The following is a 19,876-nucleotide window of genomic DNA, read 5'->3' as shown; positions in this document are numbered from 1 at the left end:
CAAAAGTCTCCAATCCAGTCAAAACCAGTACATTTCCTGCCCACACAGGACTGCATCAAAGATAATGGCATTTTGGGGGACATAATACATACAAACTGGCACAACAGTCCCAGTCTTTATCTTTCCCCTTTCCTCCTGGTGTCCCACATGCTCCTAACCTTCCTCTTTCAACCTTACTCACAGTCAACTTTGTTCAGTGTACTTACATTGCTGTGCAACTACCTCCCAAAATTGTGTTCCAAACCTCTCACTCCTGTCTTTTTCTATGTGTCTGTAGTGCTCCATTTAGTGTTTCCTGTAGAGCAGGTATCTGGTTCACAAACTCTATCATTGTCTGTTTGTCAGAGAATATTTTAAGCTCTCCCTCAGATTTGAAGGACACTTTTGCCAGAAATAGGATTCTTGGTTGGTGGTTTTTCTCTTTCAGTATCTTAAATGTATCACATCACTTCCTTCTTGCCTCCATGGTTTCTACTGAGAAATCTGCACAGTCTTATCAAGCTTTCTTCATCTGTGATGGACTGCTTTTCTCTTGCTGCTTTCAGGATTCTCTCTTTGTTTTTGATGTTTGATAATCTGAATATTAAGTATCTTGGCATAGGTGTATTTAGATCTATTCTGTTTGGGGTACGCTGCACTTCTTGGATCCGTAATTTTATGTCTTTCATAAGAGATGGGAAATTTTCATTGATTATTTCCTCTATTATTGCTTCTACCCCCTTTCCCTTCTCTTTTCCTTCTGGGACACCCACGACATGTACATTCCTGCATTTGTGTTGTCATTCAATTCCTGGAGATGTTGCCCATATTTTTCCTTTCTTTTTTCTATCTGTTCTTTTGTGTGTAGGCTTTCAGGTGTCTTGCTGTCCAGTTCCTGAGTGTTTTCTACTGCCTCTTGAGATCTGCTGTTGTATGTCTCTAATGTGTCTTTCATCTCTTGTGTTGTGCCTTTCATTTCCAGTTGTTTTTTCAAACTTGCTATTTCTATGTTATATACACCCAGTGTTTTCATTATTTGTTTTATCTATTTGCCATATCTTCCCTAAACTTTTTTTTAAATGGGTATATTTTATTTATCTGTACTTAAAAATTTATAGATCAGCTAAACTACTAAAATATTACTATAATGCAGCAGAAACAAAACACCTATTTACAAAGAGTAAAGTAATTAACAAATTAGAGGTAGCAAACAAAGAAGGGATGGAGGAAATCAATGAAGCAGGGTCATGATAGCTTAACAAGTCAGTGAAGCCTCCCAATGCCTTAAAATGAGTACTCCATCACACATTTTTATACTTTTACTTCCTATTCTTGAGGCTAGATCCTAAAGATATCCAAACTAATTTACATCTACTTCTCTATAGTCACAAACATGTATCTCATCCTGTATGTTGCCCAAAACAGCCAAGGTCATCTGGCCCATTACTACTGAGTTTTTGAAATCTTTGAAATCTCTGATTAGGCTCATAATATACCTATACCCACCCCAATTACCTGATGAAAAACAGGATAAAGTCAGACACACAGCTTTCAAGATAATTCTGCAAGGAAGGAAGTAATGCAGTCTCTGCCCAGATTGAGATTGTAGTATATACCCATCTTCACCCTTATCTTCATACATCTTCAGGCTGGATATTCATGATGTAATTTGGGAATAAATCCATGGTGTGTAGGGTATTAAAATATTTAGCAGTTTGCTCTATTACATTATGGCTTTCCCCAGCACTTCCCAAGGTGGCCTCCAAATCACTGGCAGGAGAATTTTGCTGGAATTGGACTTGGGGCTGCAAAGATTCCTCTCCACTGTTCTGGAACTGATTGTTCAGAAGGCTTGGGTGTACCAGAGCTGGCTGCTCTAAGACTGGCTGCTCCAGGAATGACTGCTCCAAATTGGACTGTTCCAAGTCTGCTTGCTCCACATGGGAAAGTTACCAGAAGTGTTCACCAAGCACCCTTGGGGATAGGAAGAGTAGAGTCCTGGGTATTCTGTAGGTGCTGAGCACTTCTGGATCATACTGTTGCCATTCTTTGACCAGTTGGTGTTTTTCTGCCACTTCTTACATTTCATTCTCTGGTTCTGGAACCAGGTTTTAACCTGTTTGTAGCTGAGGTTCAGAATGTTGGAAAGTTCTTGCATCTGCTGGAGGCTGAGGTATTTCTGTCTTTGAAATCTATCATTGAGTATACACAGCTGGGTCTGAGAGAACATGGTTCTGATCTTCTGTTTCTTGACCTGGCCCTCATCTTCCTTCTTCCCTGTGCTCTTCCCTACAGACATGGGTAGTTTTACTTTGGGACAGGTGGAAGAGTCGGGACTATCCTGAATAAGCAGATCCACGGAGGAAGGAAGGGGAGAGACTGTCTCTGACTGGTGCACCTCAGCAGACGACATTTGCAAGGATGCATAATTTTCTTGAGCCTCATAAATGTCAGGCATTGGTGAAGACTCACTAGAATCCTCTGTTTTGGGGCAAGGCAGGCTTTGGGGAGAAGCTAGATCCATGCTCAAATTGTTGAGCAGAAGGAGGGGGGGAAATCAAAGGCCTAGACCATGCAAATGGCCAAGGTGGGCTTAAAAGACTATTTGAGTGGAAGATCTTAGAGAAATATGAAGATCTATAGATATGAAAGTATTAAAAGGGTGGGATGAAGGGAATCCCCTCCAGTAACAATAGCCAAACAGCCCAATGCAGCATTCCCTAAACTTTTTGAATTGATTTAGCATTAGTTGTTTCAATTCCTGTATCTTAGTTGAAGTGTAAGTTTGTTCCTTTGACTGAGCCATAACTTCATTTTTCTTAGTGTAGGTTGCAGTTTTTTGTTGTCTAAGCATCCAGTTTCCTTGGTTACCCCAATCAAGTTTTCCCAGACCAGAATGGGCTCAGGTTTCAGAAGGAGGCAATAGTATCAGGTCTCCCTGGGTGTGTGTCTTAGGAGATTGATACACCTTTTGAGGTCAAAAGCCACCGTGCTTTTCTGCCCAGCAGGTGGTGCCTGTCAGCCTGTCACTCCAGACTGGTGTTAGGAGGTGTGGCCCATGGTGTTTTTCCCCAAGCTCTGGGGTCTGGTTCTGAATAGAAGGTGGGTAGTAGAGCTTGGCACCACCTCTTTCCTCTTAGGGAAGATACACTCCCTGGGGAGATATCATTTTGCATTTGATTAGTCTCTCTGATTCTGCTATTTCCACCCTTGTCTGGGTCACAGCACTGGGAACTGAAAATGGCTGAGGCTTTCTCCACTGAGCCAAAAAAGGGACAGAAAGTCCCCCTCAGGGCCAGTCTGTGGCCACCCTCAGTTTCACCCATTGGCCAGAGATAGCACCTGGCCCTATGGTTTCCCCCTCCCTCCCAGAGAGGTCCTCTGGCTCTCCAATGTCAGTCATCACCAAAAGCCTCTGTGTGCTTTTTGGGGAGTCATAGCTTGTATTGAGCAGTAACATTTGTTAATTAAAACCTCAGTTGGAGCTGGGCTGAGGTATATTCACTTGTTCAGAGAGTGCTGCTCTCTAGCACAGTGAGGCTTTGCAGTTTGTGCTGTCATGGGGGAGGGGCTCCCAGCTCAGGTCCACAGTTTTTGCTTACAGATTTTATGCTGTGATCTCAGGCATTCCTCCCAAACCAGGTTGGTGTATAATATGTGGACAGTCACGTTTGTCCCCCAGATTATTTACTCCAGATTATTTACTGGTTGTTCCTGGTTGTTTATTAGTAGTTCCAGGGGGCCTAACTAGCTTCTACTCTCTATGCTGCCATCTTCTTTTCTCAATCTTATATTGTTTTTTAATGACTTCCCTCTTTTTTCTTGGTCAGTCTTACTGGAGTTTTGCCAAATTTATTATCTTTTTAAAAAACCATCTTTAAGTTATGTTGTCCACTATGTTGTTTGCTTATAAGTGTATTTTTTTTTAAAATTTTCATAATGTTCTGTTCTCATTGTCATTATTTTCTTCCTTCTATGGTTTTTTGGGGTGATGATGATGATGATGGATAATTTGCTCATTACTTTTGAGTCTTTCTTACTTTCTACTATATTCACTACAGACTATATATATCCATCTAAATATTGCTGTTTCTTCAGAGCACAAAGCTCAGCATGTCATATATTTATTACCTTCACTCCAAACTGTTTTCTATCTTCTATTATGATATCATCATTGACTTAAGGGTAATTCATAATTTTGTCTTAATCTCCAAACATAAGTAAATTTTCTTGGTAAATTTTGTTATTGATTTATAACTTCATTGCACTATGGTGTGAGAAGATATTTTAATCCTTTCTGCAGGAACAAAGTATTAAAACTTCTCACTATGATTATGGATTTATTTATTTATTTTTCCTGTTTGTACTGTCAATTCTATCTCTCTTTATAGATAGATAGATAGATAGATAGATAGACAGATAGACAGATAGTAGCACACATCACATGTTTTGTATTATATTATTAATATTTTCATTGTATAGTTACTTTCATCATTTTAGTTTCAACCTTCCTTTACCTTTACAGTTTAGATGTGTTTTGTGTAAATGGAATTTATTTTATGTTTATAAAATCTTACCTGTAACCTTTGATTTTTGCCTGGATCACTCCATCTATATACATCTAATTACTGACCTATCCTGGTTTCAATCACCATCTAATTGAATGCCTTCTATTTGTCCTGCTTCTTTCATAGTTCTTTTTCTCTCCATTCTTACCTTCATTTAGAATATTTTCTATTAATTATCATCCCATATATTCCATCTCTCTATTTCTCTCTCTATTTCTGTTGTATTCTTTGTTTCTATTTTTCAGTTTACCCTAAAAAGTTAAACGTTTAAACTTTGCATTTAAAAGTCAAAGTTAATATAGTACCTTTAAGCTCTTCCAGTATAATGGAAGTAATACAGAGCATTTTCTCTCTTTTTACTCTTTCCTGACTTTCAAACTGTTGTCATGAATTTTCATTCTATAACCCCATAAGACAGAATTTCCATTCTAAATAGCAAATCCTTGTATAAATTTCCCACCTCTCCCCCACTTTTATGTTCCTCATTCCTTCTTGATCACTAACTCTTCTGACTTGAGTCACTTTCCTTCTGCTTGAAAGGAATAATTTAGTGGGGATCTTATGGTAACAAACTCTCTATGTTGTTTATTTGTTGTACGTTTACTCATTAAGAATTTATTTGCTCACTTACTTGAAAGATATTTCTCATTTAGCTTTTGATATATCATCCAATTCACTCATTCTTTCTTTTCTCTATTCAATTTGCTAAAAACATGTCTGCTGAGTTTTTAATATTGGTTGTTTTATTTTCCATTTCTAAAAATTCTATTTGGATATTTTGCTAATTTTTCATCTCACTTTTTATAATTTCCTATTCTCCATACATATTTTTCAACTTGTCATTCCTGTCTTTAACCATAATTAGCAAATATTTTACATTTTTTCATCTGAAAATTTCAATATCCAAAGTTCATATGGATCTATTTCTGCTATCTTTTGTTCCAGTTGGCTCCAACTCAATGTACAAATTCACTCAGGGATTGGATGAAGGTGACTCCTCCAAAGAGGATTATGTTTTGTTTCAGCCATGTGCTTAGAAGAATTTATAGTTTTTAAATTAATTTCTCAGCTTGAGTTTAATACTTACAGTACAAATTTTAAGTGGGACTGGTTTGTGGCCAAATTGCTCATGGATATTTTTCCCCTTGATTGTTTTGTTTTTAGTTTTACATTTGCTTCAGTCAAAACCAAGGTAATGGGAGGCGGGGCAAGATGGCAGACTGGTGAGCTGTATGTTTTAGTTACTCCTCCAGGAAAGTAGGTAAAAAGCCAGGAACTGCGTGGACTGGACACCACAGAGCAATCTGTCTTTGGGCATACTTCATACAACACTCATGAAAACGTGGAACTGCTGAGATCAGCGAAATCTGTAAGTTTTTGCGGCCAGGGGACCCGCGCCCCTCCCTGCCAGGCTCAGTCCCGGGGGAGGAGGGGCTGTCAGCTCCAGGAAGGAGAAGGGAGAATTGCAGTGGCTGCTCTTACCGGAAACTCATTCTACTGATTCAAACTCCAACCATAGATAGACTGAGGCCAGACACCAGAGACTCTGAGAGCAGCCAGCCCAGCAGAGAGGAGACGGGCATAGAAGGAAAACAACACGAGAAGCTCCAAAGTAAAAGCAGAGGATTTTTGGAGTTCTGGTGAACACAGAAAGGGGAAGGGCGGAGATCAGGCCTTGAGGCGCATATGCAAATCCCGAAGCAAGGCTGATCTCTCTGCCCAGGGCACCTTTCCTTAATGGCCCTGGATGCTTTGTCTATTAGCATTTCAATAACCCATTAGATCTCTGAGGAGGGCCGTTTTTTTTTTTTTTTTAAATCCTTTTTGCTTTTTCTAAAACAATTACTCTAAGAAGCTCAATACAGAAAGCTTCAAAGAATTGAAATTTGGGCACGTCAAGTCAAGAGCAGAACTAAGAGAGCTCTGAGACAAAAGGCAATAATCCAGTGGCTGAGAAAATTCACTAAACAACACAACTTCCCAAGAAAAGGGGGGTGTCCGCTCACAGCCACCATCCTGGTGGACAGGAAACACTCCTGCCCATCGCCAGCCCCATAGCCCAGAGCTGCCCCAGACAACCCAGTGTGACGGAAGTGCTTCAAATAACAGGCACACACCACAAAACTGGGCGTGGACATTAGCCTTCCCTGCAACCTCAGCTGAATGTCCCAGAGCTGGGAAGGGGGGAGCAGTGTGAATTAACAGAGCCCCATTCAGCCATCATTTGAGCAGACTGGGAGCCTCCCAACACAGCCCAGCAGCCCAGAACTGCCCTGGGGGGACGGCACTCACCTGTGACATAGCACAGTCATCCCTCAACAGAGGATCCGGGGTGCACAGCCTGGAAGAGGGGCCCACTTGCAAGTCTCAGGAGCCATACGCCAATACCAAAGACTTGTGGGTCAGTGGCAGAGACAAACTGTGGCAGGACTGAACTGAAGGATTAGACTATTGCAGTAGCTTTAAAACTCTAGGATCATCAGGGAGATTTGATTGTTAGGGCCACCCCCCCTCCCCGACTGCCCAGAAACACGCCCCACATACAGGGCAGGCAACACCAACTACACACGCAAGCTTGGGACACCAATTGGGCCCCACAAGACTCACTCCCCCACTCACCAAAAAGGCTAAGCAGGGGAGATCGGGCTTGTGGAGAACAGGTGGCTCGTGGACGCCACCTGCTGGTTAGTTAGAGAAAGTGTACTCCACGAAGCTGTAGATCTGATAAATTAGAGATAAGGACTTCAACTGGTCTACAAACCCTAAAAGAACCCTATCAAGGTCAGCAAATGCCACGAGGCCAAAAACAACAGAAAATTATAAAGCATATGAAAAAACCAGACGATATGGATAACCCAAGCCCAAGCACCCAAATCAAAAGACCAGAAGAGACACAGCACCTAGAGCAGCTACTCAAAGAACTAAAGATGAACAATGAGACCCTAGTATGGGATATGAAGGAAATCAAGAAGACCCTAGAAGAGCATAAAGAAGACATTGCAAGACTAAATAAAAAAATGGATGATCTTATGGAAATTAAAGAAACTGTTGACCAAATTAAAAAGATTCTGGACACTCATAGTACAAGACTAGAGGAAGTTGAACAACGAATCAGTGACCTGGAAGATGACAGAATGGAAAATGAAAGCATAAAAGAAAGAATGGGGAAAAAAATTGAAAAACTCGAAATGGACCTCAGGGATATGATAGATAATATGAAACGTCCGAATATAAGACTCATTGGTGTCCCAGAAGGGGAAGAAAAGGGTAAAGGTCTAGGAAGAGTATTCAAAGAAATTGTTGGGGAAAACTTCCCAAATCTTCTAAACAACATAAATACACAAATCATAAATGCTCAGCGAACTCCAAATCGAATAAATCCAAAAAAACCCACTCTGAGACATATACTGATCACACTGTCAAACATAGAAGAGAAGGAGCAAGTTCTGAAAGCAGCAAGAGAAAAGCAATTCACCACATACAAAGGAAACAGCATAAGACTAAGTAGTGACTACTCAGCAGCCACCATGGAGGCGAGAAGGCAGTGGCACGATATATTTAAAATTCTGAGAGAGAGGAATTTCCAGCCAAGAATACTTTATCCAGCAAAGCTCTCCTTCAAATTTGAGGGAGAGCTTAAATTTTTCACAGACAAAGAAATGCTGAGAGAATTTGCTAACAAGAGACCTGCCCTACTGGAGATACTAAAGGGAGCCCTACAGACAGAGAAACAAAGACAGGACAGAGAGACTTGGAGAAAGGTTCAGTACTAAAGAGACTCGGTATGGGTACAATAAAGGATATTAATAGAGAGAGGGAAAAATATGGCAAACATAATCCAAAGGATAAGATGGCCGATTCAAGAAATGCCTTCACGGTTTTAACGTTGAATGTAAATGGATTAAACTCCCCAATTAAAAGATATAGATTCGCAGAATGGATCAAAAAAAATGAACCATCAATATGTTGCATACAAGAGACTCATCTTAGACACAGGGACACAAAGAAATTGAAAGTGAAAGGATGGAAAAAAATATTTCATGCAAGCTACAGCCAAAAGAAAGCAGGTGTAGCAATATTAATCTCAGATAAAATAGACTTCAATGCAGGGATGTTTTGAGAGACAAAGAAGGCCACTACATACTAATAAAAGGGGCAATTCAGCAAGAAGAAATAACAATCGTAAATGTCTATGCACCCAATCAAGGTGCCACAAAATACATGAGAGAAACATTGGCAAAACTAAAGGAAGCAATTGATGTTTCCACAATAATTGTGGGAGACTTCAACACATCACTCTCTCCTATAGATAGATCAACCAGACAGAAGACCAATAAGGAAATTGAAAACCTAAACAATCTGATAAATGAATTAGATTTAACAGACATCTACAGGACATTACATCCCAAATCACCAGGATACACATACTTTTCTAGTGCTCACGGAACTTTCTCCAGAATAGATCATATGCTGGGACATAAAACAAGCCTCAATAAATTTAAAAAGATTGAAATTATTCAAAGCACATTCTCTGACCACAATGGAATACAATTAGAAGTCAATAACCATCAGAGACTTAGAAAATTCACAAATACCTGGAGGTTAAACAACACACTCCTAAACAATCAGTGGGTTAAAGAAGAAATAGCAAGAGAAATTGCTAAATATATAGAGACGAATGAAAATGAGAACACAACATACCAAAACCTATGGGATGCAGCAAAAGCAGTGCTAAGGGGGAAATTTATAGCACTAAACGCATATATTAAAAAGGAAGAAAGAGCCAAAATCAAAGAACTAATGGATCAACTGAAGAAGCTAGAAAATGAACAGCAAACCAATCCTAAACCAAGTAGAAGAAAAGAAATAACAAGGATTAAAGCAGAAATAAATGACATAGAGAACAAAAAAACAATAGAAAGGATAAATATCACCAAAAGTTGGTTCTTTGAGAAGATCAACAAGATTGACAAGCCCCTAGCTAGACTGACAAAATCAAAAAGAGAGAAGACCCATATAAACAAAATAATGAATGAAAAAGGTGACATAACTGCAGATCCTGAAGAAATTAAAAAAATTATAAGAGGATATTATGAACAACTGTATGGCAACAAACTGGATAATGTAGAAGAAATGGACAATTTCCTGGAAACATATGAACAACCTAGACTGACCAGAGAAGAAATAGAAGACCTCAACCAACCCATCACAAGCAAAGAGATCCAATCAGTCATCAAAAATCTTCCCACAAATAAATGCCCAGGGCCAGATGGCTTCACAGGGGAATTCTACCAAACTTTCCAGAAAGAACTGACACCAATCTTACTCAAACTCTTTCAAAACATTGAAAAAAATGGAACACTACCTAACTCATTTTATGAAGCTAACATCAATCTAATACCAAAACCAGGCAAAGATGCTACAAAAAAGGAAAACTACCGGCCAATCTCCCTAATGAATATAGATGCAAAAATCCTCAACAAAATACTTGCAAATCGAATCCAAAGACACATTAAAAAAATCATACACCATGACCAAGTGGGGTTCATTCCAGGCATGCAAGGATGGTTCAACATCAGAAAAACAATCAATGTATTACAACACATTAAAAACTCGAAAGGGAAAAATCAATTGATCATCTCAATAGATGCTGAAAAAGCACTTGACAAAATCCAACATCCCTTTTTGATAAGAACACTTCAAAAGGTAGGAATTGAAGGAAACTTCCTCAACATGATAAAGAGCATATATGAAAAACCCACAGCCAGCATAGTACTCAATGGTGAGAGACTGAAAGCCTTCCCTCTAAGATCAGGAACAAGACAAGGATGCCCGCTGTCACCACTGTTATTCAACATTGTGCTGGAAGTGCTAGCCAGGGCAATCCGGCAAGACAAAGAAATAAAAGGCATCCAAATTGGAAAAGAAGAAGTTAAACTGTCATTGTTTGCAGATGATATGATCTTATATCTAGAAAACCCTGAGAAATCAACGATACACCTACTAGAGCTAATAAACAAATTTAGCAAAGTAGCGGGATACAAGATTAATGCACATAAGTCAGTAATGTTTCTATATGCTAGAAATGAACAAACTGAAGAGACACTCAAGAAAAAGATACCATTTTCAATAGCAACTAAAAAAATCAAGTACCTAGGAATCAACTTAACCAAAGATGTAAAAGACCTATACAAAGAAAACTACATAACTCTACTAAAAGAAATAGAAGGGGACCTTAAAAGATGGAAAAATATTCCATGTTCATGGATAGGAAGGCTAAATGTCATTAAGATGTCAATTCTACCCAAACTCATTTACAGATTCAATGCAATCCCAATCAAAATTCCAACAACCTACTTTGCAGACTTGGAAAAGCTAGTTATCAAATTTATTTGGAAAGGGAAGATGCCTCGAATTGCTAAAGACACTCTAAAAAAGAAAAACGAAGTGGGAGGACTTACACTCCCTGACTTTGAAGCTTATTATAAAGCCACAGTTGCCAAAACAGCATGATACTGGCACAAAGATAGACATATAGATCAATGGAATCGAATTGAGAATTCAGAGATAGACCCTCAGATCTATGGCCGACTGATCTTTGATAAGGCCCCCAAAGTCACCGAACTGAGCCATAATGGTCTTTTCAACAAATGGGGCTGGGAGAGTTGGATATCCATATCCAAAAGAATGAAAGAGGACCCCTACCTCACCCCCTACACAAAAATTAACTCAAAATGGACCAAAGATCTCAATATAAAAGAAAGTACCATAAAACTCCTAGAAGATAATGTAGGAAAACATCTTCAAGACCTTGTATTAGGAGGCCACTTCCTAGACTTTACACCCAAAGCACAAGCAACAAAAGAGAAAATAGATAAATGGGAACTCCTCAAGCTTAGAAGTTTCTGCACCTCAAAGGAATTTCTCAAAAAGGTAAAGAGGCAGCCAACTCAATGGGAAAAAATTTTTGGAAACCATGTATCTGACAAAAGACTGATATCTTGCATATACAAAGAAATCCTACAACTCAATGACAATAGTACAGACAGCCCAATTATAAAATGGGCAAAAGATATGAAAAGACAGTTCTCTGAAGAGGAAATACAAATGGCCAAGAAACACATGAAAAAATGTTCAGCTTCACTAGCTATTAGAGAGATGCAAATTAAGACCACAATGAGATACCATCTAACACCGGTTAGAATGGCTGCCATTAAACAAACAGGAAACTACAAATGCTGGAGGGGATGTGGAGAAATTGGAACTCTTATTCATTGTTGGTGGGACTGTATAATGGTTCAGCCACTCTGGAAGTCAGTCTGGCAGTTCCTTAGAAAACTAGATATAGAGCTACCATTCGATCCAGCGATTGCACTTCTCGGTATATACCCGGAAGATCGGAAAGCAGTGACACGAACAGATATCTGCACGCCAATGTTCATAGCAGCATTATTCACAATTGCCAAGAGATGGAAACAACCCAAATGTCCTTCAACAGATGAGTGGATAAATAAAATGTGGTATATACACACGATGGAATACTACGCGGCAGTAAGAAGGAACGATCTGGTGAAACATATGACAACATGGATGAACCTTGAAGACATAATGCTGAGCGAAATAAGCCAGGCACAAAAAGAGAAATATTATATGCTACCACTAATGTGAACTTTGAAAAATGTAAAACAAATGGTTTATAATGTAGAATGTAGGGGAACTAGCAGTAGAGAGCAATTAAGGAAGGGGGAACAATAATCCAAGAAGAACAGATAAGCTATTTAACGTTCTGGGGATGCCCAGAAATGACTATGGTCTGTTAATTTCTGATGGTTGTAGTAGGAACAAGTTCACTGAAATGTTGCTATATTATGTAACTTTCTTGGGGTGGAGTAGGAACATGTTGGAAGTTAAGCAGTTATCTTAGGTTAGTTGTCTTTTTCTTACTCCCTTGCTATGGTCTCTTTGAAATGCTCTTTTATTGTATGTTTGTTTTCTTTTTAACTTTTTTTTTCATACAGGTGATTTGAAAAAAGAAGGGAAAGTTAAAAAAAAAAAAAAAAAAAAAAAAGAAAGAAAAAAGACAAACAAGGGAAAAAAAAAAAAAAAAAAAAGATGTAGTGCCCCCTTGAGGAGCCTGTGGAGAATGCAGGGGTATTCGCCTACCCCACCTCCATGGTTGCTAACATGACCACAGACATAGGGGACTGGTGGTTGGATGGGTTGAGCCCTCTACCATAAGTTTTACCCTTGGGAAGACGGTTGCTGCAAAGGAGAGGCTAGGCCTCCCTGTATTTGTGCCTAAGAGTCTCCTCCTGAATGCCTCTTTGTTGCTCAGATGTGGCCCTCTCTCTCTGGCTAAGCCAACTTGAAAGGTGAAATCACTGCCCTCCCCCCTACGTGGGATCAGACACCCAGGGGAGTGAATCTCCCTGGCAATGTGGAATATGACTCCCAGGGAGGAATGTAGACCTGGCACCGTGGGACGGAGAACATCTTCTTGACCAAAAGGGGGATGTGAAAGGAAATGAAATAAGCTTCAGTGGCAGAGAGATTCCAAAAGGAGCCGAGAGGTCACTCTGGTGGGCACTCTTATGCACACTTTAGACAACCCTTTTTAGGTTCTAAAGAATTGGGGTAGCTGGTGGTGGATACCTGAAACTATCAAACTACAACCCAGAACCCATGAATCTCGAAGACAGTTGTATAAAAATGTAGCTTATGAGGGGTGACAATGGGATTGGGAAAGCCATAAGGACCAAACACCACTTTGTCTAGTTTATGGATGGATGTGTAGAAAAGTAGGGGAAGGAAACAAACAGACAAAGGTACCCAGTGTTCTTTTTTACTTCAATTGCTCTTTTTCACTCTAATTATTATTCTTGTTATTTTTGTGTGTGTGCTAATGAAGGTGTCAGGGATTGATTTAGGTGATGAATGTACAACTATGTAATGGTACTGTAAACAATCGAAAGTACAATTTATTTTGTATGACTGCGTGGTATGTGAATATATCTCAATAAAATGATGATTAAAAAAAAAAAAAAAAACCAAGGTAATGGTCTCTGCACACTTCTGGGGTTGGAAGAAGTTAGATGTTTTATTTCTGGTTCTTCCTTACCATGGTCTAACCATTGTAAGGCTCAGTCCTTGGAGGTTTTTTCATAAGACTCCCATCTGGGTAGGTCCTGGGTCCTGCTTCTGTCCCCATTACCACATAAGCAGCCAAATAGTTACCCAAATGTGAACATATTAGACAATGACCTCTGGGGGTTGGGGAGGAAGCAACTTCTGTGTCTCAATTTCATTTTTGCATCTCTGGGTTCAGGTTTCTCCCTCTAAACTTGGTGTGGTGTTATTCCTACTATATATTATATGCTGTTAGCTTTGAATTGCTATTAATTGCTACAATGTGATAGAGATATATGTCAAAGTCTGGCTAGCTGTTCACCAAAACTAGTTCTTATTCATCTTTATTTCATATGTAAACTCCCTTCATCTTGTGTTTAAGAGGGTCCATTCAGTATAGGCGCTGGTAATGTGAGCTACTTAAATGCTTGTCTGTAGATTTTTCTGATATGTTGCTCTCTATGTCCTTTTCTCTTCTTCCACTCTCCTCTTCTACTTTGAACTTGGTGACCTTGGAAGCAATATTGAATAAGACTTCCATACACGAGAAGGAAGGATCTTGGTTCTTGTTTGGGCCCAGACTGAGCTCATGCAGAGCATGGGCTGTGCTGCTGTGAGACCAAAAAACATGCCAAGCACAGAAGTAGACATAGATTTACTGGGACTTATGAACAGGAGAGGTTTTCTGGTAGTGGCCCATCTGAAGGTTTAGTGCTCTTTGAGGAATAGGAGTGCAGAGGGTAAATATGTGATTTTAGAGCAAAAACATTCCATATAGTATGAGCACACTGAGTCTCTAGTATAATCATTAAAGGGGCCTAAAACCTGATGTTCTACTAAGATTAGTGTTTAAGACTAAGATACAATCACTGCTGTTTTTACATTTGTGATTACATTCTTCCCCCTCCGGAGATTGTTTACTTTCTTGACCTTTGTCCTTGGCTAAAGCAGGTTTGTTACAGGCCTTTTCAGATGGCCCCAGGCTCTGGGCCCCCACAGTTCTCTTACCACTTGGAGAAGATTCACCTTTTAATCAGAAATTCCCACTGTGGGCTTTGTGAGAGCACTGTGGTAAGCCACTGAGATCTGACAGAGCACCCTGAGATCTGATACAGCATCAATTGCTATCTTTTCTAGTAATATTTTAAAATTTTCTCTTGTTTCTAAAAGAAGAATGGCCAAAATCAGCTTGGAAAGAGAAGATTATAGTTTGCACCAACCTCCTTCAGCACTCCAACTAGGCTTGGCAGAGTCTACAGGGTGAATAACAGAAAATCATTTAGATGGAGGAACATGGGGGAATAAGGTCTCCGGGCAATTAAAAAAATCTGGGAAAAAAAAAAAAAAAGATGGGATATGAATAGGCCTGGTGGGTAGAAGGCATTGGGCACATTTCCTTCAGATGGATGGAACAGCTTTGGTAGCAAGTACAGGGTTGTGTAAATAAGTTAATTTCCTGATTCTAGTACCATCTTTCAAGACCCATCTTTAATGAACATAGAGGTCCCTTACTTTATCACATTTATTTTTCTCAGAATGGCAAAAGAAATAAATCCAAGATTTCAGAAACTGGGATCTGTTTATTCTTTTTCAGAATCACATGAGGGTCAAAGTTCCAGGTGAACAGTCAGGAAACCAGTGAAATAGATAATGACTTTTGCTTGCTTCGGTTCCTCAGTTTCTACTTCTGCTTCTAGCCACACCTTCTCCCCCTTTTTCAGCGGCATAAGCACAGCACCGGAAATATTATCATACTCATTTCTGGAGACTTGATGCTTTTCCAAGACTTGTATTTGGTTTCTCATCATTGAAACCTTCACCTTGCAGTGTTGGAGCTCTACATCAAAGTGGAAATGGTAATAGCCAGGCAACCTGCAGGTGAAGATCCCAGTATCCTCCTTTAAGTCCTTCTGGTCATTGTACAGGACATGTGTAAAGATGACAGGCTTGGAAGGTAGAGGAAGTCTTCCACTGAGCTTCGCAGTGAAAGCTGATTTTTCCCTGCAGGGACATTTTGTATCTTCACCTGGTGGTCCTGGGAGCCCTAGTAAACCTATCCTTCCAGGAGGTCCTAAGAGGAACACAGAACAGCCTATGTGAAACTGATGCCTTAGAGAAAGCATGTTTTCTCTCATAACACATTTGTGGTATTGTGATTTCACACACTGAATTTGAGATACCCTGCTCTCCAGTTTGTTCTGTCCCAACCCCAATGTATCAGAGTTCTTATCCCTTTTCCAATTTCCCCTCTGCTGTTAGAGTCAATATAATGTGCCATAGAAGACTAGAGTTGCTCCATTTTTGCTTGGTATTCCTGGGTCCATTTGATTAATCTTCCATGGAGCAGAAGTCCCAAGGAAAGCTATCCTGTACTACTGTATCCAGGACTAGCCACCCCTGGACTGTTTTGGTTTTGTATTTGGGGACCCTCCAGAACTCAGAAGCTCTGGCATGTTACCCACTAGTCACCCCTTTCCTTGCCCACCAGGATTTTCTTTCACTTTCATCCAAACAAGCTTTTCATGATTCAGAATGTCATATTTACTCTTGTCTCCTATGGAATAAAGATACTGCTTTGGTAAAGCATGTGAGATTTGGGCTTATAAAAGGAAATAGATACATGTAATATCTCATCACTTACTAGCAATGTTTACCTAGTTAATTTCCTTAACATTTATATGGGTCTGTTTTCTCATACTCAGCAGCAAAACCATAATAGCACGTTTTCATTAATCTGTTCTCAGGTATGGTTAGCATTAAATGTTATGTTAGCTGTTATGATTATTACTACTGGCCTCTAAGTGTGAGACTATGATTTATGTTCCCTCAAAGTTTTTAGGAAAAATGTAATAATAAAGTCAGAGTGGGAAATCTGAACACCCATCATATTCTTAAACTTTGTGTTTTTTCCTCCTTACTTATGTGAGTCTACAATTTAGTTAATGACACAGGTTTTGAAACCAAGAGCTTGAGTCTCTTATTTTGAGGGTAAGTGAACCACTGGTTCACTAAACCTTAGACCACTTTGTCCTAGAATAAGAATGCATGGATATTCAGTGATGATAATATATGATATTTGATGATAATATAGGAACATTTCCAAAATAAATGAGATTCTCTGAGTGGGTTCTTTTGACTCTGTCTCACTCAGCTGCAAGCAGGAATGCATGAAAACCACCCAGTCTGGCACAATGGGTCTTAAACTTCAGCGTACATCAGAATCATATAAAGAGTTTGTTAAACACAAATTGCTCATCCCCAGAGTTTCTCATAGAGTAGATCTGTAGGGGAAACTGAGGATTTTATTTTCTAATAATATCTCAGGTGATGCCAATGCTGCTTGTCTGGTAACAACACTTGAAGAAACTTTGCTCTAGCTCACCCACTTCTGAGTCTACCTGACAAAGGCAGACATTACACCAGGAACTTTGTATTACCAGTGAGAAGGAGTTAGGATGAATCTGGAGCACAGGCATAACCATGCTTATTAAGCACCAGTTTCCCACAATATCTGAATTTGGTTCAGTCATTATGATCAAATGTACTTGGTTTCACTGGCCCCTTTACCTCCTCTGAACTAACAAGACCATCCTGATCCGTGTCGCATCTCTGCAACCACGCATCTTCTTGGCACCTCCCCTGTCTTGGCTGACTCCTATGGAGAAGTGTTGCCTTAGATAACAATCCAGGGCTGAAACTAGTCCAGATTTCTGGACTGTGATTTGGGCTGGTGAGCCCTCTGCTAAAAGTAGCCTACATGCAGCTCGTATGTTTGCCCAGGTTCTTACCATTCTTACTTGCTACTTATCCCATGAAGATTATTAAGATTCCCACCCATAGGGTAAGGGGGAGGTGAAATTAAGAGATGGAAGAAAGGATTTTCTCACCTTTAGGACCTGGGTATCCAGGAGGACCTGGGGGGCCAGGAGATCCTGGATATCCTTTACATCCTACTTGCTCAATGGCAACATCTGCCATTAGAACAGATATGGCTAATATCCACACACCTTCAAAATAAGAAAACACAGAGGAGTTATTTTCTCATGCAATCTGTGTGGATAGGATTAAATGTTGGTCTGTCCAAAATGCATTGTCTCTGGTATCAGACACCCTTGGGTTGAAATGATGGCAGTTCTGCATATCAGCTAATTAAGCACCTTAACCTCTCTGCACTTAAACTACCTGTTTAAAAATTCCTCTGTCATGAATCTAGCACATTGGAATCATTATTCATTTATGAATTTACCCTGCTTGAGACTGTTAGTCTTTATTTTTATCCATCTCTTTATCAGCTGCACACAATGAGCATTTAATCAATAATACTGAACTATGAAATGAACTATTATTAATAGAGGCTACTAGTTATTGCCTATTATGCACAGAGAACAATATTAGAAACATTATCTCAGCAATTCCCTGCAACAGTTTTGCAAGAGAGAAGTTCTGAGTCCACAGTTATAGATTAGGAAATTGAGATTCAGAACAATAATGACCAACCCAAAACCAAACAGCTAGAAGGAGAAACAGGTAGGATTTGAATGCTTGTCTGAGCCCCCAGATTACTATTTCAATGAGTTAGTAAATGAATGAATGCCTATACATGACTGGTGCTCAGCCTTAGGGATTGTTTTCTAAAACTTTTATTCACAGCTAAGTGACAAGATCAGTTTAAAAGTTAGAGCAAAAGGCCCAGCTGTTGGAGGGTGCCTTTCCTTGCAGAATGGTACTTCTTTCCAAGTATGGCCAAGCTGATCTCTTGATCTCAGCTGTTGTATCACCACAGTTTCCAAACCAGATCAGTGGGTCTCCCCACAGGGTGCTTTGCCTTAGGGGATTTTTAATTTGTTTCTTTGTTTGTTTGTTTGTTTTCCTTTTTTTCTCCCCCCCCCCCCAATAAGCCTTGTATTTAAACAGATAACAAAAATCAGCTTGGGCTATTTGTAATTTAGCCACATTTTTTACTTATTTCTCAGAGCAGGATCTTCTGGATATAATGTGTAGAAAATTCTAGTATCAGGCCCACTGGTTTTTCAGACCACTATTTAGCTGGTTCATCCCAGTCTACCCTCTCCCAAAGCATAAGGCACATTGGACCACACCCTCCCACAGTGAGAGCATCAGGACCCTACCGGTCATTCTCGGATAGGAAGGCTTGGTCCTTCTGGAAGTGACTTCTGCCAGTGTGGCAGATGCCCGTGTTGCCCAGCTCTTGAACCAGAGGTTTGGGTCCCTGTCAGTGCTTTCATGCAGCAAGAACCTCTTAAATGGTTTGAAATCACTTCTCCAATATTCAGATAGTTTCATGTGGGCCAACCTGGGTCTGCAAGATTAATGTTCAACCATGGCAGGATTTGAGGTCACCTATCCTGACTGGCTCTGGATTTTGGACTGGAAAGATCGTAGCACGCTGGTCAGCTCTGGACTTTCCATCAGGATCATCTGTTATGACTGCAGCTGCTGCTACAAGGAACACCAAAGCTCAGGAGTGTGCTTTCCCTTGTTCTCTTGTTACTTTCCAAATACTTATTTGCTGAAGCTAATCTCAGATCAGAAGGTAGTGAAACCGTTTCCATGGATGGGAAATCTGTGTAAATCAAAGAACGTTTATCTGGGGGCTGTGCGATCCTTGTCATTGGGAAAACAAAAACAATAACCATTATTTGAAGTACAATACGTGGTACACATAAATTAGTGTTGTTGATACATGAACATCACATGGAATAAATGCCTGCCTAAGTTAATATGATTACTCATTCAACATCTCTTTAAATCCTCATTACAATACTATGAGGAATATATTACTATGACTATTTTAAACCTGGTTTTAGTTGATTGCATATCATTGTGCAATTCAAAATGTTCCTCTGTTCTCTGTGTATTCTTGGGCAATAGCAGATGAATCCATAAGATTGATCTGACTTAGGTTCAATGCTTTAGACAGGACTATAGATGGTATTACATTTTTTCTACTTGTGAAGCTAGCAGGTGTTACCGCTAGATGCCTATTTCCATTAACTCATTGGAGTTTCAAACTAATGGCATTCTAATTTTACCATTCCTTTTTCATTTATTTGTTGGAATACTTTGATAAAGAGATTCTAACCCTCATCTAGTATTTGATCTCAAAGAAAGACAATTCCTTTATGAAAGGCAGAATAAATGCTGGAGTTTCTTTGATTTACCATTTTCAAGATACTGAATTA

General features: G+C 39.6%; 1 protein-coding gene and 1 pseudogene across 1 annotated transcript in view; both read right to left on the bottom strand.

Annotated features, from left to right (window-relative positions):
* Positions 1–18,965, bottom strand: part of LOC119543121 (hibernation-associated plasma protein HP-25-like) — a 36,714-nt gene extending 17,749 nt beyond the window's left edge. The window contains exon 1 of the mRNA XM_037847805.1: positions 18,803–18,965. Within this exon, the coding sequence (XP_037703733.1) occupies positions 18,803–18,809 (7 nt within the window). The 5' untranslated portion in view covers positions 18,810–18,965. The remainder of the gene's footprint in view (positions 1–18,802) is intronic.
* Positions 1,614–2,503, bottom strand: LOC119543122 (annotated as a pseudogene).
* Positions 18,966–19,876: the final 911 nt, after the last annotated feature.

This window comes from Choloepus didactylus, chromosome 8, assembly GCF_015220235.1.
Source record: "Choloepus didactylus isolate mChoDid1 chromosome 8, mChoDid1.pri, whole genome shotgun sequence".
Lineage (NCBI taxonomy): Eukaryota > Metazoa > Chordata > Mammalia > Pilosa > Megalonychidae > Choloepus > Choloepus didactylus.
Note: the sequence above shows the minus strand (reverse complement) of the source record. Positions and strands in the feature narration are given on the sequence as shown.